The sequence below is a fragment of the Rhyacophila brunnea genome, unplaced genomic scaffold, assembly GCF_057557595.1.
Source record: "Rhyacophila brunnea isolate RB1 unplaced genomic scaffold, BYU_Rbru_1.0 scaffold_2, whole genome shotgun sequence".
In the NCBI taxonomy this organism is placed as follows: domain Eukaryota; kingdom Metazoa; phylum Arthropoda; class Insecta; order Trichoptera; family Rhyacophilidae; genus Rhyacophila; species Rhyacophila brunnea.
Genome location: NW_028232859.1, coordinates 15113570 through 15137617, shown reverse-complemented (window position 1 = coordinate 15137617; position 24048 = coordinate 15113570). Strand labels below are relative to the sequence as shown.

Sequence of the window (24048 nt, the reverse complement as noted above, 5' to 3'; positions counted from 1 at the left end):
GCTATTGTTTTGTCGCACGTGTTTTCGACAGTTTCGTGAAACAAATCAGACAACTTGAATTTCATATTAGGCATTATTCTTATTTGAAGATAAATACATAATCACCTTTCTACAAAAACTACACAAATATTTAATACAATAGATTCATTTGATATCAACAATGAAGCGTTTATCAGACGAACGAACTAAAGTTCTTTTTGAGAAACTGTCAAAATAGTAAGTTTTAATTTTGTATAATAGAATATCACATACATTAAAATATTGCGTTATCGCGTATGTTTTTATCAATTGAATATTGTAGAATGCTATATTCATTTTCCGCGTTCACATGCTCTAAGCACGTTTTCATCAGTCATTAAATGTCAATCATTTTTCTTTTTATATTACAGCATTGGTGCAAATCTGCGACTCTTAATTGACAGACCAGATGGAACATATTGCTTCAGAGAAAAGAAGGACAGGGTATATTATGTATCCGAAAAAATTTTAGGCTTAGCTCAAACTGCCGGCCCGAGTCATCTAATATCTGCTGGAACCTGTTTTGGAAAATTTACAAAGTCAAATAAATTTATTCTGCACATAACAGCTTTGAATTACATAAGTCCATACGCGAAGTGCAAAATATGGTTGAAGCCTTCTGCAGAAATGCAATTTTTGTATGGTCATCATATAATGAAAAGTGGTAAGACTATCTTTACAATAGTTTGGAAACATTTATAGGTACATGTTAGGTTTCTTTGACATTTAAATAAATATTATAGTAATTGTCAATACCTTTCATCGAATTGTTTCTTGTTTATGAGTTTGGTAGGTTTCAACAACCAGCTTGTGTAAATCTACAGTGTCTTCTGCCTGTATCAATGTGGTTCAGGCAAATCGCGAGTCTAATACTACAAGGTTCTAAGTGTTCGTCCTTGAAAAAACAAACTCAACAATGAAGTAGTATTCTAAGCTGCCACATTGTTACTTTTGTTTCGTCAAGGACAAACACTTAGAACCATGTAGTTCTACACTCGCGAAATGGCTCTACCTACCGAAAGAAATATTAGTATTAAGTTAAATATAACATGGGATTCAACGAATCGTCATTTCACTTAACTGGCAGCATTTGCAGTGATATCCCTAGGCAAAGTACCGCCTTTAAGCAGACTTAGAATACCAACCACCCCTTTATTCTTAGTTTTGTTAGGTACCCACCTACTTACCTATTTTCAATTATCTTAAATAGACAAATACACCGAACATCTTTAAATTGACATAGGTATCGGTGTATACTGATAAGTAGATTAGAACATAACATATTTTCCACGAAACATACTCTTAAAGACTGATGCTTTCAGTTACGTGGATGTCTGTAGCGCTGAGGTTCGGAGGCACCCTTGTGAAATTTTTGCCTTTGCGATAAACTGCCATTACATTCTGTATTACAATACAACAATAGTTATGTTTTCAGGATTTTTTATTCTTCGATTATCTTTTAAACTAAGATGTCGATACTTTCTAATGAAGCAACTGCCACTCCTCTCAAGAGTTGTAATATTTATATCTGTTCCTTCATTCCTTCCCACGGGACATCACTGAACAATTAACGTAAAGAAGAAAGGTGGTACATTTTGCCTCCAAAAAAAGTAAAAACTTATGACTGAACAACCAATTTTCAGTGTTGGCCAGTACAGTCACTGTACATTGTAGTTGGAAGTATACCGTAATTATTCAAATTCTGACTGAACTATTTATTAAAACTATTCAGAATCCATGACACTAATTCGGCTACACCAACTAAAATCCAGTACATTTTAACAGGTAAAATGTTTAGGATATGCAAACAACGTGATTGCTAATGCCTAGTACAAACGCAAGATAACATTTAGCGAGTGGAGAACTACAAGGTTCTAAGTGTTTGTCCTTGATGAAACAAAAGCAACAATATGGCAGCTTAGAATACTTCTTCATTGTTGGGTTTGTTTTTTCAAGGACGAATACGAGGGTGGGTCAATAATTCCTTAGAAAAAAGCATTAAAACAGTTTTTATTTTTGTATTTTTTTTTTATTTCTCAACATAATCTCCTTGGAGCTCAATACACTTGGTTAGACGTTTCTCAATTTTTTTTAAACCGTCAGAAAAATAAGTTTTCGGAAGGTCCTCAAAATAAGCATTTGTCCGATCGATGACTTCTTCATTTGCAAAAAAACCTTGTCCACTTAGCCATTTTTTTAAGTTTGGGAAAAGGAAAAAGTCACTGGGGGCTAAATCTGGCGAATACGGTGGGTGGTCGACCAATTCGAACTTCAATTCTTCAATTTTAGCCATTGATCGTAAACATGTGTGAACACGGGCATTGTTCTGATGAAAAAGGATTTTTTTCCTGTTTAAATGAGGCCATTTTTCTTCAATTTCGTTTTTTAGCTGGTCCAATAAAGATGCATAATAATCCCCTGTTATTGTTTTTCCTTTTTCCAAATAGTCAACGAAAATAATTTCACGTGCATCCCAAAATACAGTAGCCATATAACCTTACCAGCTGATTTTACGGTTTTCGCCTTCTTTGGACATGGTTTGTCTTCGCAATCCACTGCTTTGACTGTTCTTTCGTCTCGGGGATATAGTGGTGTATCCATGTTTTATCTAGTCACAAAGCAACGAAAAAATTCATCCGGATTGCGTTGCATGAGCGACAACAGGGCTTTAGAGGCCACCACCCTATTGCGTTTATTGTCGACTGTGAGCAAACGCGGCACCCATCTTGCAGAAATATTTTTCATGCCCAATTTGTCATGTAAAATAGAAATGACGCTACCTTTTGAGATCCCTGTAACCTCAATTATCTCACTCAACTTTAATCTTCGGTCACTTAACACCATATCGTGGATTTTATTGATCATTTCTGGTGTAGTCACCTCTACAGGACGTCCTGAGCGTGGTTCATCCTTTGTTGATGTACGACCACGTTTAAATTCATTTACCCAGTTATAAATAGTTGCAAGTGAAGGAGCAGATATGCCGTGAACTAAATCCAACTCATTTTTTATTTCCTTTGCTGTAAACCCTTTTATATTAAAATGTTTAATAACAGCTCTAAACTCAATTTTCTCCATTTTTGTAAACAAGCAAATTTTTTTTTTAAATGTACGAGAAACACACAACAACCCGACCAATCTGATTGAAACTTCGCAGCATACTGAATCGGTAGTGCCGCTGCATGCTGCTAGTCGCGCCACTTGTCGGCTTTTCTAAGGACTTATTGACCCACCCTCGTACCTTGAAGTATTAATTAGTAATACGAACCTTGTAGTATTAGGCTCGTGATTTGTACGTGAACAATATTTTCCACCCACTGGAATACAAAAAGCATGAACATTTGTATTTAAACAATTTAAATGTTATTATAAAAATGTTGGTAAACAGTTTCTATATGCCTTTAAACAGTTTTATACAAAGTTCATGTATAAATGTATCTCCATGTATTTATGTGATCAAATGTCTATAGCAGTCATAGAAGGTCAAATTCCAATTTAAGTGATGTATCTAAAAATGACATTTGTCAAAAGTTTTTTGTAATTTTTCTATACAGCCTTTATTAGAATTAAAGCTGAAAATGGAATCGGATCCTGAGAATCCTTTAAGGTTATACCTCAGTTGAGGCACGGTCTAAAAAGATCGTGGATAGGCGATGCGCGGATTGCGGGTCGCAGGTGCAAATGACGCATGCCAAATGAAATATAATTTGTCATATAAATCTAACATGCGTCTATTTAATGTTCTATTAGTAACAATAATAATATATTCATTGACATGTTTTCTTTAACAAGTAAATGGGTAACGTTTTTAGTCATCTTTATACGATTTAAGAATTAATACCCCCGTCACCATCACGAAACAAATTGACGTGTTTCCAGCTCGACGTTCTCTCTCCGAATGGCAGCGAGTCCAAAATTTCGTCGCGCCTATAGTTGAAAATTATTTGCCGTTTCACTGATGTATCGCCTTAATTATCATTGATCTGGAACCCTTGATTCCAAATCTTAATAACCCTGTATCGGAACACCTAAAAAATTGAAGTTCCGGAGGTTCTATTGTAATTGTATTAAGGCTGTACATCAGTTGAGGCACGGTCTAAAAAGATCGTGGCTAGGCGATGCGTGGATTGCGGGTCGCGGGTGCAAATGACGCCTGTCAAACGAAATATAATTTGTCATATAAATCCAACATACGTCCATTTTATGTTCTGATTATTGTTCTATTAGTAACAATAATAATATATTCATTGACATGTTTTCTTTTTAAAGTAAATGGGTAATGTTTTTAGTCATCTTTACACGATTTAAGAATTAATTGGCCCGTCGCCATCACGAAACAAAGAGATGTGTTTCCAACTCGACGTTCTCTCACTGAATGCGAGCAAGTCCAAAATTTTGTCACGCCTATAGTTGAAAATTATTTGCCGTTTCACTAATGTATCACCTTAATATGTTTACATATTATGCCTTCTGACATAATGTTTTACAAAAGAATTTTTTTTACTAATGTAATGTTCTAACTGGTAAGGATATTTTGAACAAATATTAAGACACCCACTTTTTCAATTTTGAAAGTAAAATAACCCCCCATCAAACTTTTTCACGAGAATCATACCCAGAACAGACTCTGTTCTTAACAGCCCTGATTAGAATTCACTGCAAACATGTTAATGAAACCAAACTTTGGGCACGCGAGAATAATTTGTCATTGAACACAATTTATATAATAATATAATTTAATTTTAATACAATATGTATCTTTATTATTTCAGGACTTGGAAGAATCACAGAAAACACTCCTAAACATCAAGGAGTCATTGTTTTATCCATGTCTGATCTTCCCCTAGGGTTCGGCGTAACATCAAAATCGACTGCCGAATGCAAACACTCCGATCCCCTGTCAACTGTTTGCTTTCATCAAGCAGATGTTGGTGAATACATCCGTGCAGAAGAAACTCTTTTATAAATATATGTATTAGTTTAACCCTTATTAAATAAAATTACTTTTGATAAAAATTACCATGTATTTCATTTCATTGTCTTTTTCATCTCGATAATTTTTTCAAGCCGGTAATAAGCAGCGTTGTCAACTTAAGCGTTTTTTTTGCTAAACCTAGCATTTTTCGATAGGCATCTACAAGGGTGGTCCGTAAAATAAGGTCTCCAATTTTTTTTCACAATAAAAACACGTTTATAATGAATTATACATTCTTGGAAAGCCTGGACTTTCCACTATTTTTTTACATAATCTCCGTCGCGATCGATGCATTTTTGCATGCGGTGTAGCATTTTTCGTATACCCGTGTCATAGAACTCTCCCGCCGCGGCGTGCAGGTAGCGTACATCCTCTTCTTTCAACTCCTTGTCAGTCCTGAAATTTGTCCCACCCAGGTGTGACTTCAACACAGGAAAGAGATGATAATCACTTGGTGTCGGGTCCGGGCTGTAGCGGGGGGTGTGTGACCTTACCCCATCCAAATTGGTTGTTGCACGGACGGTGTGGGGACGAGCGTTGTCCTGATGAAAACGCACTACCTTCGTTAGCATGCCCCTTCTGTTTTGAATTACACGGCGAAGGTTCTTCAAAGTTTTACAGTAGCGATCAGCATTTATTGTTGTCCCGGTAGGCATCAACTCCCACAACAATATTCCCTTCCTATCCCAAAACAGTCACCATCACTTTTCCGGCAGACAATTTTTGTTTAATCTTTCGCGGCTTCGGCGATACTGAATGCCGCCACTGACGGGAGTGTTCTTTTATCTCTGGTGTCATGTAATGTACCCAGGTGTCATCACCAGTGTTCCCTCTTCCGCATATCAATCAAGGAATTCGCGGGCCGCTTCAACTCGTTGCCATTGGTGAACTTCGGCGAGCATTTTGAATGTTCTGTCAAAATCTTGTCAATAGTATTCTTACTGACATCATGGATCAATTTGTACAGCTCCCGAATCGTCACCCGTCGATCTTCAAGCATTACCCTCTCCACTTTAGCAATTGTTTTGTCCGAAACCGATGGCCATCCGGCACGCTGTTCATCATGAACGTCTACGTCCGCTTTTAAACTCTACACCATGTTCGCACGTTTTGATGTCCATACACTTCACATAACTGTCGATAAATTTCTATAAGCGTAGTGGCCTTATCACACAAATAACAGAACGTAACTCACTTCAGCGCCTCGACAACCCTCGTACCTCATGGCGTTTTTTGATGCCTTCAACAGCTTTAAATGTGCTGCAAATAAGCTAGGTATTTAGTTTATTTAATGAAGGTAGATCGGTCTTAAGATATAAAACAACAGAAGCATTCTTGGCGTTATAGTGATACAATGGTATCAGATATTATAATTTAATTTGTGCTTAGGCAAGTAGCATAGGAATGACGATTATTGGGGATTCCACTTTCTGGTATTACCTAATTATTACTTATCGTCGGTTGTTAGAATAATTAATTATTTTTTGTCAATTTTGAAATGAGTGAGAAAATGTGATTTTTTGCATTTTTTTTTTCGATAGGCAAAAATGGTAAGTATTGAAATTTTATTTTAACAAAATTTAGCATTTTTCCCTGCCAAATAGATTGTTTTTGTAACCCGTCTGGCATGTTTAACACTGTTAATAAGACGTCGACCAGAGCAGGGTTTTCCGACATTATTTATTATAAGGAGCACATTTATAAACAAAAATGGAAGGATCGGCAATTTTTTTTTCCAATGAAACTTAAATATTAGAGTACCTATGCTATATATCAGTGCTCCGCAACCTTTTCTTACCCACGGCACATCAAAGGTCTTCCCAGAATTCCGCGGCATACCACACGCCCCCTACTATATTATTATGTGTATTGTTGAAAATAATGGTTTGCATAAATGCGTTGAATCAAGCATAAGTTTTATGTTATATGCCCCACTTTTAAGGGTGGGATATTTTGTTTTGATCTACCTCCAAAAATTCTCATCTATTTGCAAATGATTTTAGGAAAACACTAATATGTCATATTGGAGAAAATGTCCAGTTAAATAATTTGTCTTCTTACATGAATAAGTTTGGCGATTGAGGCAGTCATTTCAGTAATTTTCATTTTTGGCATAAATGGATTGACAAAAAAGGAAACCACAGATTCAACGCTGTAAGATTGTCGAAATCTGCTTTCAAATAAAATTGTTTTAATAAAAGTCTTTCAAGCTAGATAAAAATTATAAAATGCATATTATATAATTCAGTGGTGGACGTTCGCATTCTCGATTCATGAAATTGGCTGAAATGCATTAGCAAACTATTTATCAGATTTTCTATAAAGAAACACTCTCAGGTCTGAAAAATGATTATATTCAAATGCGTTATAAAAATTTTAAATTTCATTATCTTCACAGTCTATGCATTATATTATTTATATTATTACTTAATTAACTAATTATTGATCGTAAATAATATGAAAAGTAAAAAAGTGGTGACGTCCTGTGTTACTAGGCAGACCATTCACTACTCTTATGCAGGGACGGCTCTAGTAAAGGAGCAAAGTGTGCAGTGCACTCCCGTCATAGATTAAATAAAAATATATAGGTAATATAAAACCCCCATGTATTCAGAAAAATGCGATATCGAAAACTTATGCGAAATCACTCATTTTAAATTCCGCGCGTTTTCGAACAATGGTGACGCAAGCGTTTCAACACTTCGCCTCAGCCACCCATACACACAAATGTCGAAAAAACAATGTCGATGAGACGCGACCAATACACACGTAATAATTCCATCGATGCAGGAGCATTATTCGAAGTGTTCCTTGAATTTACGCACATTTTTCACGCATACATTTATAGCAGACAACCACAGCGACAAAGAAATGAAGCTTGTAGAATCAAAATCACCAAAGTTCTATAAGACTACATGAGTCTTCGTTGGAAACGATGTTTTTCATATTCTTTTCATTTCAAGTACAGTGCACCGGCCGAAAGCACACACACATAAGCTAGTCATTTGGACTTTATACACAAACCTCACAAACCAATATGAATATTCCTACATATAACTCAGGCGACGCGTCGAGGTACAGTTGGAAGCCTAATTATTATAATGAAATGACGAACTTCATGTCGATGCATATTGTGTCAAAAATATAATCATATTCACGACTGTTAGTTTGGTTGATATAGTCTATGGGTTGATCGTTCGACAGTTGGGTTTATAATATAGATTTAATAGTATTTACAATGAGTACCGTGTATTCAGTTGCATATACCTATTAAGGACAATCGTCACGATTTTTCCAAACGAATTGATATTAAAGTGGCAGGCCGTCCTTTGCCATGTATAAATTTAATTCAAAAGTGTACAGTGAAATCGAAGATTGTTAATCGGAAATTTAATGTGCAAATGTACTCAAAAACACAATGGCTTTGCGGATGTAATATTCTTAATACCCTATTTTGTTTTCCGTGTCTGTTGTTCGGCGGAGATGTTAACTGGACGGTCCATGGTATTCAAGACTTGGTCCACCTGTCAGTAAAAATCAAAAAACACAGTGGTTCAGAAAAACATATTTTAAATGAAATGCAACTTGCAGTCTTGGGAGAAATAGATATACGTTCACAATTGGATGCAGGGTACCGTTTATCTGTGAAACAATTTAACGAACGTTTTGACAAAAATCGTTATATTTTATCCAGATTGATTGACTGTGTGAAGTTCTGTGGTGCATTTGAATTAGCTCTTAGAGGACATGATGAATCTGCAGATTCAAATAATCCAGGTGTTTACCGAGGGCTTATTGACTTTGTCTCGGAAATTGACATAGCCATGAAACAGCATTTGGAGAGCAATAGTGTTTTTAAGGGTACGTCAAAAACGATTCAAAATGACATTTTAGATTCGATTCTAGAGGTGTGCCGTAACGAAATTAAAAATGAAATATCACAAAGCAAGTTTGTAGCTATACAAGCAGATGAAACAACGGACATATCTACTACAGAACAACTTGTTTTGGTCATAAGGTATGAACTACGCGGACAGATACATGAACGATTCTGGAAATTTATGACGCCGAAAAACCACACTGCGGCAGGTATTGCATCTGAAATTTTGAAAGAACTAGAAGTTCTCGACATTAAACAAGCACAACTAATTGGCCAGAGTTATGACGGCGCATCCGTGATGAGTGGCCGATTAGGTGGTGTACAGGCTTTGATAAAAGCTTCGTATCCACACGCACACTTCATACATTGTTATGCACACCAATTGAATTTGATAATGGAAAGAAGTGTTTCAGCTAACACCATAGTCCGAAACTTTTTTGCTAATTTACGAGCGTTTCCAATTTTTTTTTCGAGGTCTGCGAAGCGAACTGATATCTTGAAAGAAATAGTTCATAGAAAAATACCAGCAGCACCAACAACGAGGTGGAATTTCAATATAAGAACAGTTACTATTGTGCATACTTATCGCGATCAGTTAAAAGAGTGCATGGAACACATTTTAGAATCTGAAAATTTAGACGCCGATACCATTAATCAAGCTGGAATGTTGTTACGGTATTTAAACGAAGACAATTTTAACTATTGGTTAGATTTCTTTGCCAAAATTATGCCAAACTGTGATATACTTTTTAAACAACTTCAATCGAGGTCAAAGGACGTGTTGGAGATAAATATGGACATTGAACACTTTACGCGTGCTATACAATGTATTCGTCAAAATAATCATATGTCACAAATTCAACCATCGAAAAAACGTCGTCCCAATGATTTACCTCATTCTGTAATATGCAATGAAGTATGCGACATTATAGTGAACCAAGCGAAAGATCGTTTCGAATATAAAGGTCATTTAGTAATAGCCAAATTGTTTTTTAGTGAAAAGTTCCGGGATTATCATACAAATTTTCCAACTACAGATTTTAATACGGTAACCACATTATACGACATTATTGACAAATTTAAACTTAAAAATGAACTAATAGTCTTATACAGTAGAGAAGATTTCTACGTTACTGATGGAGCATTGTCGATACTTCAACTTTTCACTAATAATAATTTACTGGATGTATTTAGTGAAAGTGTTACCCTATTAAAAATAATTTGTACAATTCCGATGACTTCAGTGGAAAGTGAGCGTTGTTTCTCAACTTTAAAGAGGGTTAAGTCATTTTTGAGAAATACCATGTCTCAAGGCAGGCTAAATGCTCTTGCGATGCTTAGTATAGAAAAACAATTGATATCGTCAATACCAGACTTTAATATTCGTGTTATTGACGTGTTTTCAAAATCCAAGGATCGGAGGATGGACTTCTTGCATAAATAGGTGAGTCTTTTTTGCACTCCCTCATATTCTTGTCACCGGCCGCCACTGCTCTTATGCATTAAATAAAACGAGACTAATTCATTTTTTTTAAATTAGGTAGGTATTTATATTATATTGTAATCAAGGCCTGAACAAAAACAATGCATGAGTGCGAGTGAGAAAGTATTCGACACCCTTATAATCTCTGCGACACGCGCTAGAGTAAGATAAAAGGTCTACATATGTGTGAGTTAGTTTCCAAAAGAATCGCTGGCAAATCGTGTTGAATCGCTTCACGTAGCGTCGATAACCTGCGAGCTCGTGTTGCTAAAATTGCTATTTTTCGTGTTAAACATAAAGTCAGTGGTAAAGTAAAGATTGTTCTGCGTGTTGTATTAAAATTTGGTAGACGTACTGATAAGCAGGAAGATGGTATTACGTTTCATAGGTAAGTTGATACATGTTCGTGATAATTTATTTGTATATTATTATATATTTTAATATCAGTGACCTAGTGTTTCTTTAAAATAAATTAAATTATGGATATCATTACCTAACGGTTGCATTTTAACCGCTTAAAAATACTATATAACGTAAAAAAATAGAAAATTATATTTTAATTCTGAGCGTCTAGTGCGAGCACCAGCGAAATGGTCTATGGTCTCGAACATTTGTAGACGAATGCGTTCGCTCGCCCACAAACCAAACGCACGGCACGCAGCTTCATTTAGCAATGCAACGGGTGGCGTCTAGATGTATCTATAGTCTATGATTGTAATCGTTTCTCCAAACGCGGGATTACGACCCACGGTGTCAGATATGGACGATCTACCAATTGAATTACGATATTTTTATTATTGTGTGTTACATACTTATTTTTACAGAACACAATTTTATTTCTTTCTTGAAGTAGGAATTTTAGCAATTAAAATATTTTTACGTGGTAGTGTTCCAATCTTTTTGTCACCAAGCTATGGTACGCGGGCTCAGCGAGGTAAGATGACAAGGAGACGATATCGTCAATCTCCACAGCGGACATGTACTCTGTTATAATGGTACTAAGACCGGACGCACAAGTGGTGTCGGATTTTTAATCCACAGACTCTGGAAAGATCGCATAGTTGAATTTGATTTCTCCTCAGATAGGGTAGCAAGTTTAACACTTCAGCTCAGCAAAAGATACCAGATTCTGCTTTTGCAAGTTTATGCGCCCACTCAAAACTCACCTGATGAAGAAGTGGAGGAGGTATATTAAGAAATCAGTACGTTGAAAAATAAACGGAAATGTCACTTCACTATCATCATGGGGACTTTAATGCACGAATCGGATCTCAACACCAGGATGATGTAGCGGTCGGGCACTTCGGACATGGCACCAGGGATGGCCGAGGAGACATGTTAGTGGAGTTTGCGGACAACCACAATCTCTATATCATAAACTCATTCTTCAAAAAGAAGCCTTCCCGAAAATGGACATGGCGAAGCCCAGCGAAATCGACTACATCCTCACCGACGAGAAGGATATTTTTCTAGACTGCACAGTCATTAACAGATTTAATACTGGCAGCGACCACCGAATGGTAAGGTGTAAAGTACGATTTAACATCAAACGTGAGAGATCCAAACTGATGCAGAAGCCCAGAGTCCGCAGAGGCTTGAGAAGCAGAGTCGAATTCCAACAAGAGCTGGAGAACAAGCTAGCGGCTTTCCAGGCTGAAAATGACCCCATCTCCCTACAAAACACCGAGGCGATAACAAAAATCATTATAGAATCTTCGGAAGAGACAGTTGCTGCTGTGGTTGAACGAGTAAGCAAACTTTCAAAGGAAACGTTGGATCTTATGAAGCTGCGTAGGAGTACGAAAAGCGAGCAACAAGTTGCAAATGATCTCGGGTACTCCACGCTGTGCAAAACTCTACGTAAAAACATACGAGAAGATCTTCGTAAGTTCAATATGAACCTTGTAGAATCAATTGTTGCGTCAGGAAGGAGCTTACATAAGAACAAGCAGCATCTATTAATAGGGAGACGGCATATCACGACACTAAAAGCGCAAGATGGAAGTATTGTGCGTAACTGGGATCATCTACTGGACACTGTTGTAGACGTTGCCAAACAGCTGAAATGGAGATGGGCGGGGCACATTGCTCGCCGAAAGGACGGCCTCTGGACAAATGCCGTCATCCAATGGTACCCAAGGGGTACGAAACGGCCACAGGGTCGCCCTAAAAGCCGCTGGATTGACGAACTGGTAAAGTTCGGCGGAAATACGTGGCAGCGAACGACACAGGACCGAGAGAGTTGGAGAAACCTTGGGGAGGCCTTCATCCAGCAGTGGATTGACCCCGGCTGATGACGATTATCCTATATATTTATTTTAAACCGTTTAAAAAAATCGGTTAGGTACATGTTTTAACATGCGCGTTACCATGATCTTACTCCCTACTACATTTATCGTATGTCAACTTATGGCAACGGCCGTTTATTGTAGCTTAGCCACTGGGAAATGCCAATAGAAATGGCGTATTTAAAAAAAAATACTACCTTATTCTTAGGTCAATAATTATTATAAAGCAAACATTATTCGTAGAATGTTTATCTCATTTGAATGGTCAAAGACATAGCTTATAATCAGTATCTTTAAATGTGCAAATTTTGCCTATTTTTTGAATAATAAAATGCCTAATTCTTGTCAATTTTGGGATCACAGAGATTATCAATATAAGTTTTTATTGTAAATATTCCACTATAATAATGTCGACATAAATTTTACTAATGGTTTTATAAATGCTTTTAAAAATTAATAAATGTAAAAAATCTTAACACCACTTCACATGGACGTACTTAAATATGACTATATTCTAAAACATTAGAGTGAGAGGTTTAAAAGATTCCTATTTTATGTAATAAAAATACTTTATGCAGTTATAAAATGTTTAAAATAAATATAAAGGATAATAAGGCTACAAAATTATGTAAATAGACGTAAATAGAAGTAAACGTTTTAGGAATGTCCAGGATCATGTTTTGAAAATAGCATAAAAGCTCCATTTTTTCTTACGCTGAGCATGTGGGCCGTTAAGCGACGAAGACGTCATTCTGTTGTGCGTTAAAAGAAATATGGCGAATCGTATACGGAATATGAGAAAATATCGGATATAAACGTCCCGTTTCTGGAAAATCATCGGATATTTCTCAAATTTGGTCAATTCAATCGGTAGATAATTCGGTAGCGCACATATCGAAGTGAAGATGTAAAAATAACAATAAAATGTCGCTTAAATGAGTTGTTAGTGCGTTTTCCAAAATCTCTTACGATAATAATATATAAATAAATGATAATATACATAATTCAAGTAAACTCTTATGGTGTACCTAAATGTCTAACATATTAATATGAACATCAGCTCACGATATATAAAATAAATGCCAAATAATGCTTATCAACGCTTTGACAGATAGTCAGTTAATGGATCGTCCGAATTGGTTTGACTTTGTCATTTCATGTCAAACCATTTTGATGGTCCGAGAACGGTTTGATTTTCAATGATACACTTGCACTGAACCAAACGTCAAAACTACCATATATTTCCGGTGTATTTTCTACTCATCAGTGTTGCCATATTTTGAAAGTGGAATTATAGTACAGAGCCTCCAAAATTATAGTATTTGGGGATAAAATATAATACGCGTTGTCATCTCTTGAAAATGAAAATTTTCCCAATTTTTCATAGTCGGCTCGTTTTTTTTAGAAAAAATATTTCTTCGCGGGCCGCAGGTTCCCAAATTTTCATGGTCGGCTTGTTTTTTTTAGGAAAAATATTTCGTCGCGGGCCGCAGATTTCCAAATTTTCGAAGACCACTCGATTGCGAAATGACAAATGCAGAATTATAGTACTTTTATATAAAATTATAGTACGATTTTCAAAATTATAGTATTTTGGCCGTACTATACCTATTTTATATCGTACATAGTACGCGGACCAAAATTATAGTACAAATACTATAATTATAGTACGGTTGGCAACACTGCTACTCATACAATTTGAACGTATATTGTCTATGGTTTAGTTTGATTCGGTTGAGTGATACGAACCTATAGTATGATACTGTTGGCTATACTGGCACGTAGGTCATATTAGAAAGTGTGGTTTGTGAAAAACAATTTCCCTCAATTTTCTTTAAACTCAAGTGTTTTTCTCCTTCTGGTAACCACTTTTTTAGTGGTTACTATTTAATTGAGAATTAATTCTCGAAAAATTTCACATAATTGTATCCTTTAAATTTTTTCTTGTGGTCTTAGGATTTTAAACTTTTATTTACCGTAGGGTAATTTTATTATTTTAAATGACATCCCTAATGGAAATTACGAAATTACGTCATTTCCTGATAAATCGGTCAGCTTTGCAAGCTTTTTGGTTTTGGCGTTCAGACATTTAGAACGCTATTTCAATATTATTACTTCTTTGTAATACAATTGTTTATTTCTCATTCAAGTTAGCATTTTATAAATTGTGTATGCAATGGCGGATGACTACGAAGGTATGTTATTCAGCATTATGTATTTGTGTATAGTTTACCGTTGGCTTAGGTTAGCTTGTATCTAAACATTTTATGTTTTGGTCATTTCAGAGTATTCAAAACCCGGGAAATCTGGAAAATTGCATAACGTATTGCCTCTATGGGGTAACGAACAGACTATGAACTTAAATCCTTTGATATTGGCGAATATTCAAGGTTCTAGCTACTTCAAAGGTAGGTAAGAGATCTGTCAATGGCATTCATCATATTTACCTAAATATCTTGTTTTGACATTCAGAACACTGCATTAAATGATAATTAAGTTTGCGTTGAATTTCTTGAAACATTCCAAACTTTTTATGTGTAGGGGTTATTATGAAATTAGGTAATTTTGTAATACGCTTTATCGCCATTGTGGTTAGGGTGACTAAATGACCGAAAACCAAACCAAAACCTAATGCAAAGTACCCACGCACGTTCATGCTCGATGATAAATAAATATAACACGTGATACCCGCTAAACACAGCAACAACTCGTCCATGGCTCGAGACGCTTTAACTGAGCGTCTTGTGTCGAGTTGCTCGAGCGTGTGGGCGCAACGACGAGCATGCTTCCAAGTCACCATGTTCGATTGAGCAAGAATGTACTTTTGTAGGTACTTAGCATAACAATCTACTGAAACACAATTACCATTTGTAGTATACAGTAGGTTGTGTTTGTTTTTGGTCCCAAAAGACCTCGAATCACAAAAATGATATGGAGTACATTAAATTACCTATTATTTTAAAGTTCAATTATGCATAATTTGTATATAAATGCAAGGCAATCATTGAAATTTTAAGATGCAAACGCATAAGCGTTTTATAGAGGGCGGGTCAGTGAACAGTGGAATAGGTGTTATAACCCCAAGCTGACTCGACATAGATTTTATTGCCTCAGATACCATCGAGTTACACTTGACATTGCAAAAAAAAATTCGTTTCGGCAATACAATTCATATGAATTGGCAAAATTAAAATAAATAGAAAATCTTAAAATACATGAAAGTGACCTTATGAAAAAGGTATGTAAGTATGTACTAGGACTAATGATTAAATTAGTAGTTTGCATTGCGGGTTTATTAGCCATATTCTCTGTCATAAATCACAAGCAAGCATTACAATTTTGATTTAGTGATGTTTTTACTTTAATTGATTACAAAGCCAATTAACTTTTGATTGGTCGAATGTAAAGTACCTCACAATAATACGTAGCTATTAAAAATATTTCTGATGAATCATATAAGGATCGAAAGATTATTTCTAATGAGGTATGTGAGGTTTTTCACAATTATGGTTTTTTTTATTGTAATCCTACGTGAAAGCACAGTAAGATATTTTACGTTTGATTTGTTGTTGCAGTACATCTATTCAAATTGAAGACGTACCATGAAGTAGTGGACGAAATATATTATCAAGTAAAGCATCTGGAGCCATGGGAGAGGGGTTCGAGAAAGACAGCTGGGCAGACAGGCATGTGTGGCGGAGTGAGTATGAATCATACCAAACAAGTATTTTTGATACAAACATTTTTATTTGTTGGCCTTTCTTCAAGTGGCTGCAGCGTCATGGACAGAATGCCCACAAAAGGAATACCCGCTGTTTCAAATTTACATGTTCTTTGATATGCCTGTCAATTCAGTGCTTGAGTCCAGAATAATTACCCAATGGTTTGCTAACAATGCAGAATACCACTACAATTTTTTATCGAGAAATATTGCGGTGTGAATACCCGTTCACTGCCAGATACGAGATATCTCGTCAAACGGTCCAAGTTCGCTACGCCAGATACGAGATATCTCGGTAGTACTAATAATTTGGTCAAAACAAATGTGACAACTCTGCCCGAAAGTAAAAGTTTAAAATCCATTTTTTTCAAGAAAAACTGTTTTTCGAGGTACAACAAATAATAAATGTTATTTATGATTTCTTTTTAATGTACCTAATTAAAAAACAAATAATTTTTTTTTCATAAATTATATTTGGCATGTTAGGTACTGCCAAGGCCCTTTTTACGGCAGCCAAAAGGTTGATGCTAATTTTCATTTAAATTTTCAACATTTTTGGCCCAAACTAATTAATATAGACCGTGTTCTTTATCAGTATATTGCATGGCTACTTTTATAGTTTTTTGAAAGTAGCATTTTTCTTGTGGCCTCTCCGAAGCATGCCGTGAGCTGGACGTGGGTCCTGATTTAATCTATAACACCACATGTGGTATGCAGATAATTCTTAGAGTACAGAAACTCATTTCCAAATTATATTATAGGGTTATTGTTAGAATACATACTTATTCCAATATCTCTTAACTTTGATGTTATCAGCATATTGATATCTTTTGTTACTGACTTTTGTTACTGACTGACTTCCAATATATTTTTGTCATAATAAACAGTTTTGAACAATTAAATATTTAATAATCTATGACAAACTTGTTCACATTTTCTTAGATGCTCGTGATACATTTAAGATTCTATAATACATAATGTTATATTGCAACTTTATGATTGAGGTTGTTAAGTCAGTAACCTCCACTTTAGCTTTTTTGATATTTTTCTTGATTCTGATTCTGTAAGTATTTTCTCATCATGTTATGTATTTTCATAAAACATCAAATCAAGCTCTGTTTGTCCGTTAAATATAATTAAACCGAATGTTGATTACAAAGTCGTTTTAAGATTAGTTTTAGATAAGGACATTTTATTTTGCTATTCACTTTTTCTAATTATTTACTATTATGTTTGCAAAAAGAAAATATTCTATTTGCAGTCCTACAAAGGTTTTTTGCGTTTATCTCAAAATGGTGGAATATAGAGGTTACCGACTTTGAAACCAACCAACCTCAATTCCATGTTTATTTGTACTAGGCACATTAATAAATTTATTAAGAATTGTGCTGATTCAGTCCTGAAAATTTGTAGGTGCGTGGCGTAGGGGCGGGTGGAATAGTGTCCACTGCGTTCTGTTTGCTGTATAAGTTGTATACTCTGCGTTTGACTCGGAAACAAGTCAATGGCCTTTTGACGCACAGTGATTCGCCCTTCATAAGAGCGCTCGGTAGGTATGAAACTGACAAATTATTTCTTATCCACCCGCTAAATTAATCTACAACATTTCATTTATCAATTCAATACAGAATGCTCTCGTACTTAAATTATCTGTGCAAAACAATCTCCAGGTTAATTGGTGTAGATCAGTCTTTCTCAAAGTGGACGATAACGCGGGGTCTTTCGGGGGGCAGTGGAAGGCTCAAAGAAAATTAGGGGGCTTTACGGAAATCTAGAGGGGCGACGGCAGACAAATTCTATCTATAAAAATCCGATGGAATCTAGACACGACACCACTTGAAATGTGATTTACTACTTGAATGCTTGGAGTCCCGTATAGACGGTTAAATTAGAGTCGCTTGCGCATGTAATAATGTGGATGCAGTTTTATATTTCATGTACATAGTCCACGGTTAAGACGGTACTTCAGTGAAACGGCAAATAATTTTCAACTATAGGTGCGACGAAATTTCATACTGGCTGGCAATCGGAGAGCAAAAGTCGAGCTATGAACACGTCAATTTGTTTTGTGAGGCAACGGTGGAATTAATTTTTAAATCGTGTAAAGATTACTAAAAAACGTTACCCATTTACATGAAAAAGAAAACATGTCAATAAATATATTATTATTATTAGTAATAGAACAATAAACATAACATTAAATGGACGCATGTTGACTTTTTATGACAAATTATGTTTTGTTCTGCACGCTTCATTTGCACAATCTTCGCGTCGCGTGTCACGATCGTTTTAGACCGTGCCCCAGTTGAAGTATAGCCTTAAGTTAACCAAATAAAATTGTCTGTGATTTCTGATATTTATTTTCATACAGAAATCCTTTTTCAAATGTCAACACAGTATCATCCATATATAGATGATGCACTCCCATCGTCGAATTTGTGTGAACGTGGATTTAGTGCTGTAGCAACGTTGAACTAAAAAGAGAAATCGGCTGCAAGTTACTGAATGCGCCGCGACTTACAGCTGTTTTTAAGTGAATTCGAGCCTGATATTTATAAACTCATCGAAATGCATCAAATTCATCTTTCACATTAGATAAGTTTTAAATTCAAAGCTTTCTTTTAATGTTAATAAAAATACTTCTAAATAATATGATTAAGTATGAGTTTTATTTCCTCTCATTGAAACATTCTTTGATCTCAGAAATAGGATATGGGTCACACCCCATCTATCCTATCTATATAATAATTTATGTTTAAAAATTATATTTGCAATAACTGTTTTTAAGATACGTTTAATACTATTAGATGGTAATGTAAAAAGGTAGGTTAAAAAATATGGGGCGCACCAGATTTTTTTAAATCTCTAAGTGGGCGGTGGTCGAAATAAGTTTGAGAACCTGTGGTGTAGATGAAAGCTATGTATTTAACTGCTAAGTTTATTATAATTTTTATCCCTACAAAGAACTACTTACGTTGCCATCAGTGATGTGTTCTACTGTATTTACAAAACTTTAAAACTACTTATCTCATTTCCACATAAATGTTAATGCTATGAACTTGATAACTGTGTGTAATCAAGTGATATTCATCAGGTTTCATGTACATTCGCTACACCCAGCCACCTTCAGAGTTGTTTGATTGGTATGAGGAATATCTTGAGGATGCGGAAGAAGTGGAGCCTCGAGCCGGAGGCGGCCAGCCAATGACCATGGGGACACTTTCCCGACACATGTTGACCAAATTGGACTGGTTTAGCACACTATTTCCACGTATTCCTGTTCCGATACAAAAGTCTATTGAACAAAGGTGAGGTTTGTTGTTATCGCTTTTTTTCTATACACATTAATTATTTACTATGAATTACAATCTATTTACTTTTTATACAAACTCATGGGTTGCCCATACCCAAGAATATAAGATGTATGACGAAAGATGACGATCTGAAATAATTATGCTCGCATGTGTAAATAATATCTAAGAAAATCTGTTACTATAAGAATTCTTGTGGAATCCTGATTGGTTATATCTTATATTTAATTATACATTTTCCAAAAAATTAAATCAGAAATGAGAACAGGTCTTCTGCATAGAAAATAAAGTTGCCATCATTAGCAGTAAGAATTGAAAAAATAATTAATAAAAATATTTCTGCATTTTATATTATATTGTGGCGGTTCCTTAAAATAATGGTGAACATTTTGCAAAGCGTAAAAAAGATTTATTGGAAAGTTTCCTAAAATATTCTGTCCATCTGTATAAATAACTTCATTAATAATTGTAGAAATAATACTTTTACAGGCACAATACATTTTCCTCGGCAGTGGTAAAAAAATAATAATAGGATAGGAACCAACTTTATAGGGGGGCTTTAGGCAATTTTTTCTGTTATTTTACATGCAGCTGGTTCCTAGATTATAGATACCAGGTTTATTCCTAATGATTTACAAGAATTTAGATATTTTTGTATAACCTTAGGTGGGCTTTATGGGAAGAACAAGACTATGTCTATTCAAAATGTCCACTGTTGTGCTTACAAAACAGACATATGTGCACCATAAATGAAACCTAGATTTACTTTCTAAAAACCATCATGGACACGAAGAATGTGATATTGTCATGTGCAGTGCAATCATGATTAATAAATAATTTGGCAGCAACGATTAACTTTTGTTTCTTGTCAACAGATTAGGAGAGCATGACAGACAATTGGCAAGCAAAGCCCAACCTGATCAGAATCCAAGTTACGGACAGGCAGAAAAGTATGCTTTTATTACACATTTAATGTATACTTACAGTTATAAAATTCCAACTTAAAAACCGATGATTCTGCTGTATTATTTCATCGATGAATAATTTAAAATAATATAATTTTTATACTGCCATTTTGTAATCTTGCATTTGCTATTTAAAACTTATTAGTAATTTTATCATATGAATTGTACGACTATTCTATAAATTGTTTTAGCGACTACCTGAATATCACTTTTGATTTATTTTCACAGGTATTCTAGAGACAGAAATAATCAGCGAGATCGTGATAGAGAAACGCACAGAAATGACAGAGAGCCGCCTGCCAGAGAACCCTACAGGAATGACAGAGAAACAGCCAGCAGAGACCCCAATAGACATGACAGAGAATCCAATAGAAATGAGTACAGAGATTCGTCCAGAAGAGATGCACCTACCAGGGACAACAAAAGCAGAGAATTAGGCTCTGGCAGAGACAATAATTCACATAGAGAATCCCACAGAAGAGACAGGGATAGATCTGATAGGGATAAGTCAGACAGGGATAGAGATAGATCAGACCAAAGGGATAGAGAAAGTCATCGTGAGCGGTCAGATAGAGACAGGGACAGAAGTAAATACAGAGAAAGGTCTCCTAGAGATCGTAGGCATAGATAATCACTGTCCTTTTTATTGTGTTAAAATTTAATATAGAATAATGATCAAATTTACTTCATAATTTTATGTTTATATAACCTTATTAGTTGACAAAAACACTTGGAATTCAAATGTTTTTGTATTGGATAAAATGTGATTTGGTTGTATGTAATATGTTTTTTGAGTTTGAAAATATGTCCCACTGGTAAATTTCTTGAAAGGATTATATTGAAGAAGAAAAATAGTAATATGTTTTCTACGTGTTATATCATATTCTTTTAAAGGTTGAATATTCAATTTTTGAACAGATAATGTGGTTGACACAATTTTATTGTACTCAGGGCCAGTCCTAGCAAGTGTGAGGTCCGATTGGAACTTGTGCGCAAAGTCTCCGGGTATGTATGGGATATGAATATTATCCCACCTTCAAACATTTAGTACCAGAATTACAACATTTAGATGATGTATCAAAATTATCAAATCATACTCATCATTTAAACTCTTAGCTTCTTCAGTGCCCATTAATAACAAATTAAATTTCAAGACAAAAATATTTCTTTTCCCACTTTCTAATAAATAACTGAAGTAGGCTGTTTCTGCAAAATATTTCAAATGTGAGTTAGAATAGTTCTGCATTCAGCTGACCATTTGTCTGTTGTCGATTAGATTATTTTGACCTTTTTAGAAACCTTTTTTTATCAATTTCAAATAAGTCCCTGAATATTTATTCATGTCCTTCGATTTTTTCTCAAGAATTCTATAAATTTACTGCACGGTTACGGCAGACTCTTACCGAGTACTTACCTTAAAAACTAGCTTAACACATAGTTTCATTATTTCTATGTTTTGTATTTATTGTGACTAGCTAGGCCTACCCAAAGCACAAAGCCCAATTGGTCCAATCACCTAAGACTGGACCTCATTGTACTGCAGCATTATTTTCCAGTTATACCATAATTCAACTGTTGAAAGGCAAAATCACAGTACTCTCACTGTTGCCAGCTTTTAAGTAGACCAAAAATAATTCTGAATACAGTCTGAATTTGTAATCATGTGATGTGTGATCAGCATGTAAAAAAATAAACATTTTATCAATAGACCCAAAGATCAATGAAAAAGTATATAGTGTTTGATTCATCAGAATGATTAGGTAATGAAAAAGTCTCAACAATTGAAAACTTAGGAATTGAAGCAAAATTCATAACATTGTTTTTATTAAATTTTGCTGTGTATTTCCCTACATTTTTTTTTATTTTTCTTCATTATAAGTATTTAATTCATTATCTTCGAATTCATATTTTGTAAACCAGTCTCCAATAATAATTATTGTGGTTAATTGATAATTGTTACTATACAGCAAGTTAATTGATACTATACAATGATAAGATTTAGTAACTTGTGAATTATTTATTTAATTAGTAAATATTTAATGGCGATAAGGGTGACAAATATACTTTATTGTAACTATTGTTTCTTACAAAGCCATGTCTGTTTATCCAAAAGGTCTAATTACACCACAGATTCGATGACTCACGCTGATTGCCACCAACAATAAAATTCGATGTGTGATTAACGCAAAAACCTATCTACAAAAAGTCGATTTTTCTGGAGGCAAAACAATTTTTTTTTTCAAAACTAAGAATGATAGAAAGATGAAATTTTCAACTTCTTAAAGTATAATCATTTCTCTTCTAAATAAATTAAAAAACAAAATGTAATTTTGATGATCTGTATTAAAAAAAATACTGTTTTAAAAAAAGTCGACCCATTTACGTTTTTGTGTTACCAATAAATTTTTTTGCAGTTTATTATTTACCTAATACAAAAACTTATCAACAAATTGGCAAGTTTTAATGAGTGGAAAAAAAAAGTTTTTTTCAAGATTAGATCTTTTAGCAAATCTAGTATAATAAAGTTTTTTTATGCATCAGAATGATTTTTTTCCCCTTCAATACAGTGACAAGTTTTTAGAGATTCATCATACCTGATGTTTATTATTTATAAAAAATGGGATATCCTATGTTTTTGAGTTACCAAATATTTTATTTTTATGTAGTATTTGAGGAAAAACTATGTAAAATGACTTCAAAATGAAAAAGAAACAGTTTGACAGTTGAAAAACAAGGCGATACGTTTGTGTTTCCATAAACACAAAAATTTATCAGCTGATATGTTTTTCTATTAATTTTTTTCGTTTAAATTATGAGATACGTTTTAGATTATTTCCTTACTCATAGTATATACGGAGATACGTCTTTGTGTTACAGATAGAACCGATTATAGTGAACAATTCTGCATACTCAACTAAAAAAACGTGTTTTTTGTATATACATTTTTGTGTTAATCACCATCGAATTATTATTAACCTTAAATAACAATTTTATGGAAAGACTTTGCGGCCAACTCGATTGTTTGATTTGACTGGTTTGTAACCTACACTGTCACTAGTGTTAACGATTAGGTACCTATTACAAGTTGACCAAAAAATAAATATTGGTCAACACTAAATAGACCCTTATAATAGGTATGTTCTTAATTTAAGGAGGAGAGGCACCTAGCGGAAAATTACGAAGCTTGCAATTTGAGACATTTTTTTGATAATCAATAAATTGTAAAAAAATGTGAATTTGTCACAGGTCCACATCTTATATTGTATTGCATTATATTTTATGGTCATATTTATTATTAAAATTTAGTTTATTAAGTTTTCTATTTTTTCTCTTGTAGATTTTTGACTAATTCATCGTTTTAATATTTTTTATATTCATTTTAAAAAACATCGATTTTTATAAAAATA

At 34.5% G+C, this 24048-nt stretch overlaps 3 protein-coding genes across 3 annotated transcripts; all 3 read left to right on the top strand.

Annotated features, from left to right (window-relative positions):
* Window positions 1-5037, top strand: LOC147071921 (60S ribosome subunit biogenesis protein NIP7 homolog). The gene is made up of 3 exons (XM_085947498.1): window positions 1-216; window positions 390-682; window positions 4791-5037. The coding sequence occupies exons 1-3, from the start codon at window positions 161-163 to the stop codon at window positions 4982-4984; spliced, it is 543 nt and encodes a 180-aa protein (XP_085803624.1). The 5' UTR covers window positions 1-160; the 3' UTR covers window positions 4985-5037.
* A 6728-nt stretch (window positions 5038-11765) lies between these two features.
* On the top strand, window positions 11766-14808 carry LOC147071920 (uncharacterized). Its single transcript, XM_085946471.1, has 2 exons — window positions 11766-12360; window positions 14795-14808. Exons 1-2 carry the CDS (start codon window positions 11766-11768, stop codon window positions 14806-14808), a joined length of 609 nt encoding a protein of 202 aa, XP_085802597.1.
* LOC147071919 (pre-mRNA-splicing factor 38B-like) lies at window positions 14676-22902 on the top strand. The gene is made up of 7 exons (XM_085947036.1): window positions 14676-14839; window positions 14930-15052; window positions 16220-16344; window positions 17779-17914; window positions 19460-19673; window positions 20552-20626; window positions 20870-22902. Exons 1-7 carry the CDS (start codon window positions 14821-14823, stop codon window positions 21270-21272), a joined length of 1095 nt encoding a protein of 364 aa, XP_085803162.1. The 5' UTR covers window positions 14676-14820; the 3' UTR covers window positions 21273-22902.
* Window positions 22903-24048: the final 1146 nt, after the last annotated feature.

What these genes read in the sequence shown, in the direction of transcription:
- LOC147071921 (XM_085947498.1), top strand. Translation starts at nt 161, where the DNA reads ATGAAGCGTTTATCAGACGAACGAACTAAAGTTCTTTTTGAGAAACTG. An exon ending in TTTGAGAAACTGTCAAAATA is followed by an intron (nt 217 to 389) that starts GTAAGTTTTAAT and finishes TTTATATTACAG; the next exon opens with CATTGGTGCAAATCTGCGAC. An exon ending in TCATCATATAATGAAAAGTG is followed by an intron (nt 683 to 4,790) that starts GTAAGACTATCT and finishes TTATTATTTCAG; the next exon opens with GACTTGGAAGAATCACAGAA.
- LOC147071920 (XM_085946471.1), top strand. Translation starts at nt 11,766, where the DNA reads ATGGACATGGCGAAGCCCAGCGAAATCGACTACATCCTCACCGACGAG.
- LOC147071919 (XM_085947036.1), top strand. An exon ending in AGACAGGCATGTGTGGCGGA is followed by an intron (nt 16,345 to 17,778) that starts GTGAGTATGAAT and finishes GAAAATTTGTAG; the next exon opens with GTGCGTGGCGTAGGGGCGGG. An exon ending in GCCCTTCATAAGAGCGCTCG is followed by an intron (nt 17,915 to 19,459) that starts GTAGGTATGAAA and finishes GATATTCATCAG; the next exon opens with GTTTCATGTACATTCGCTAC.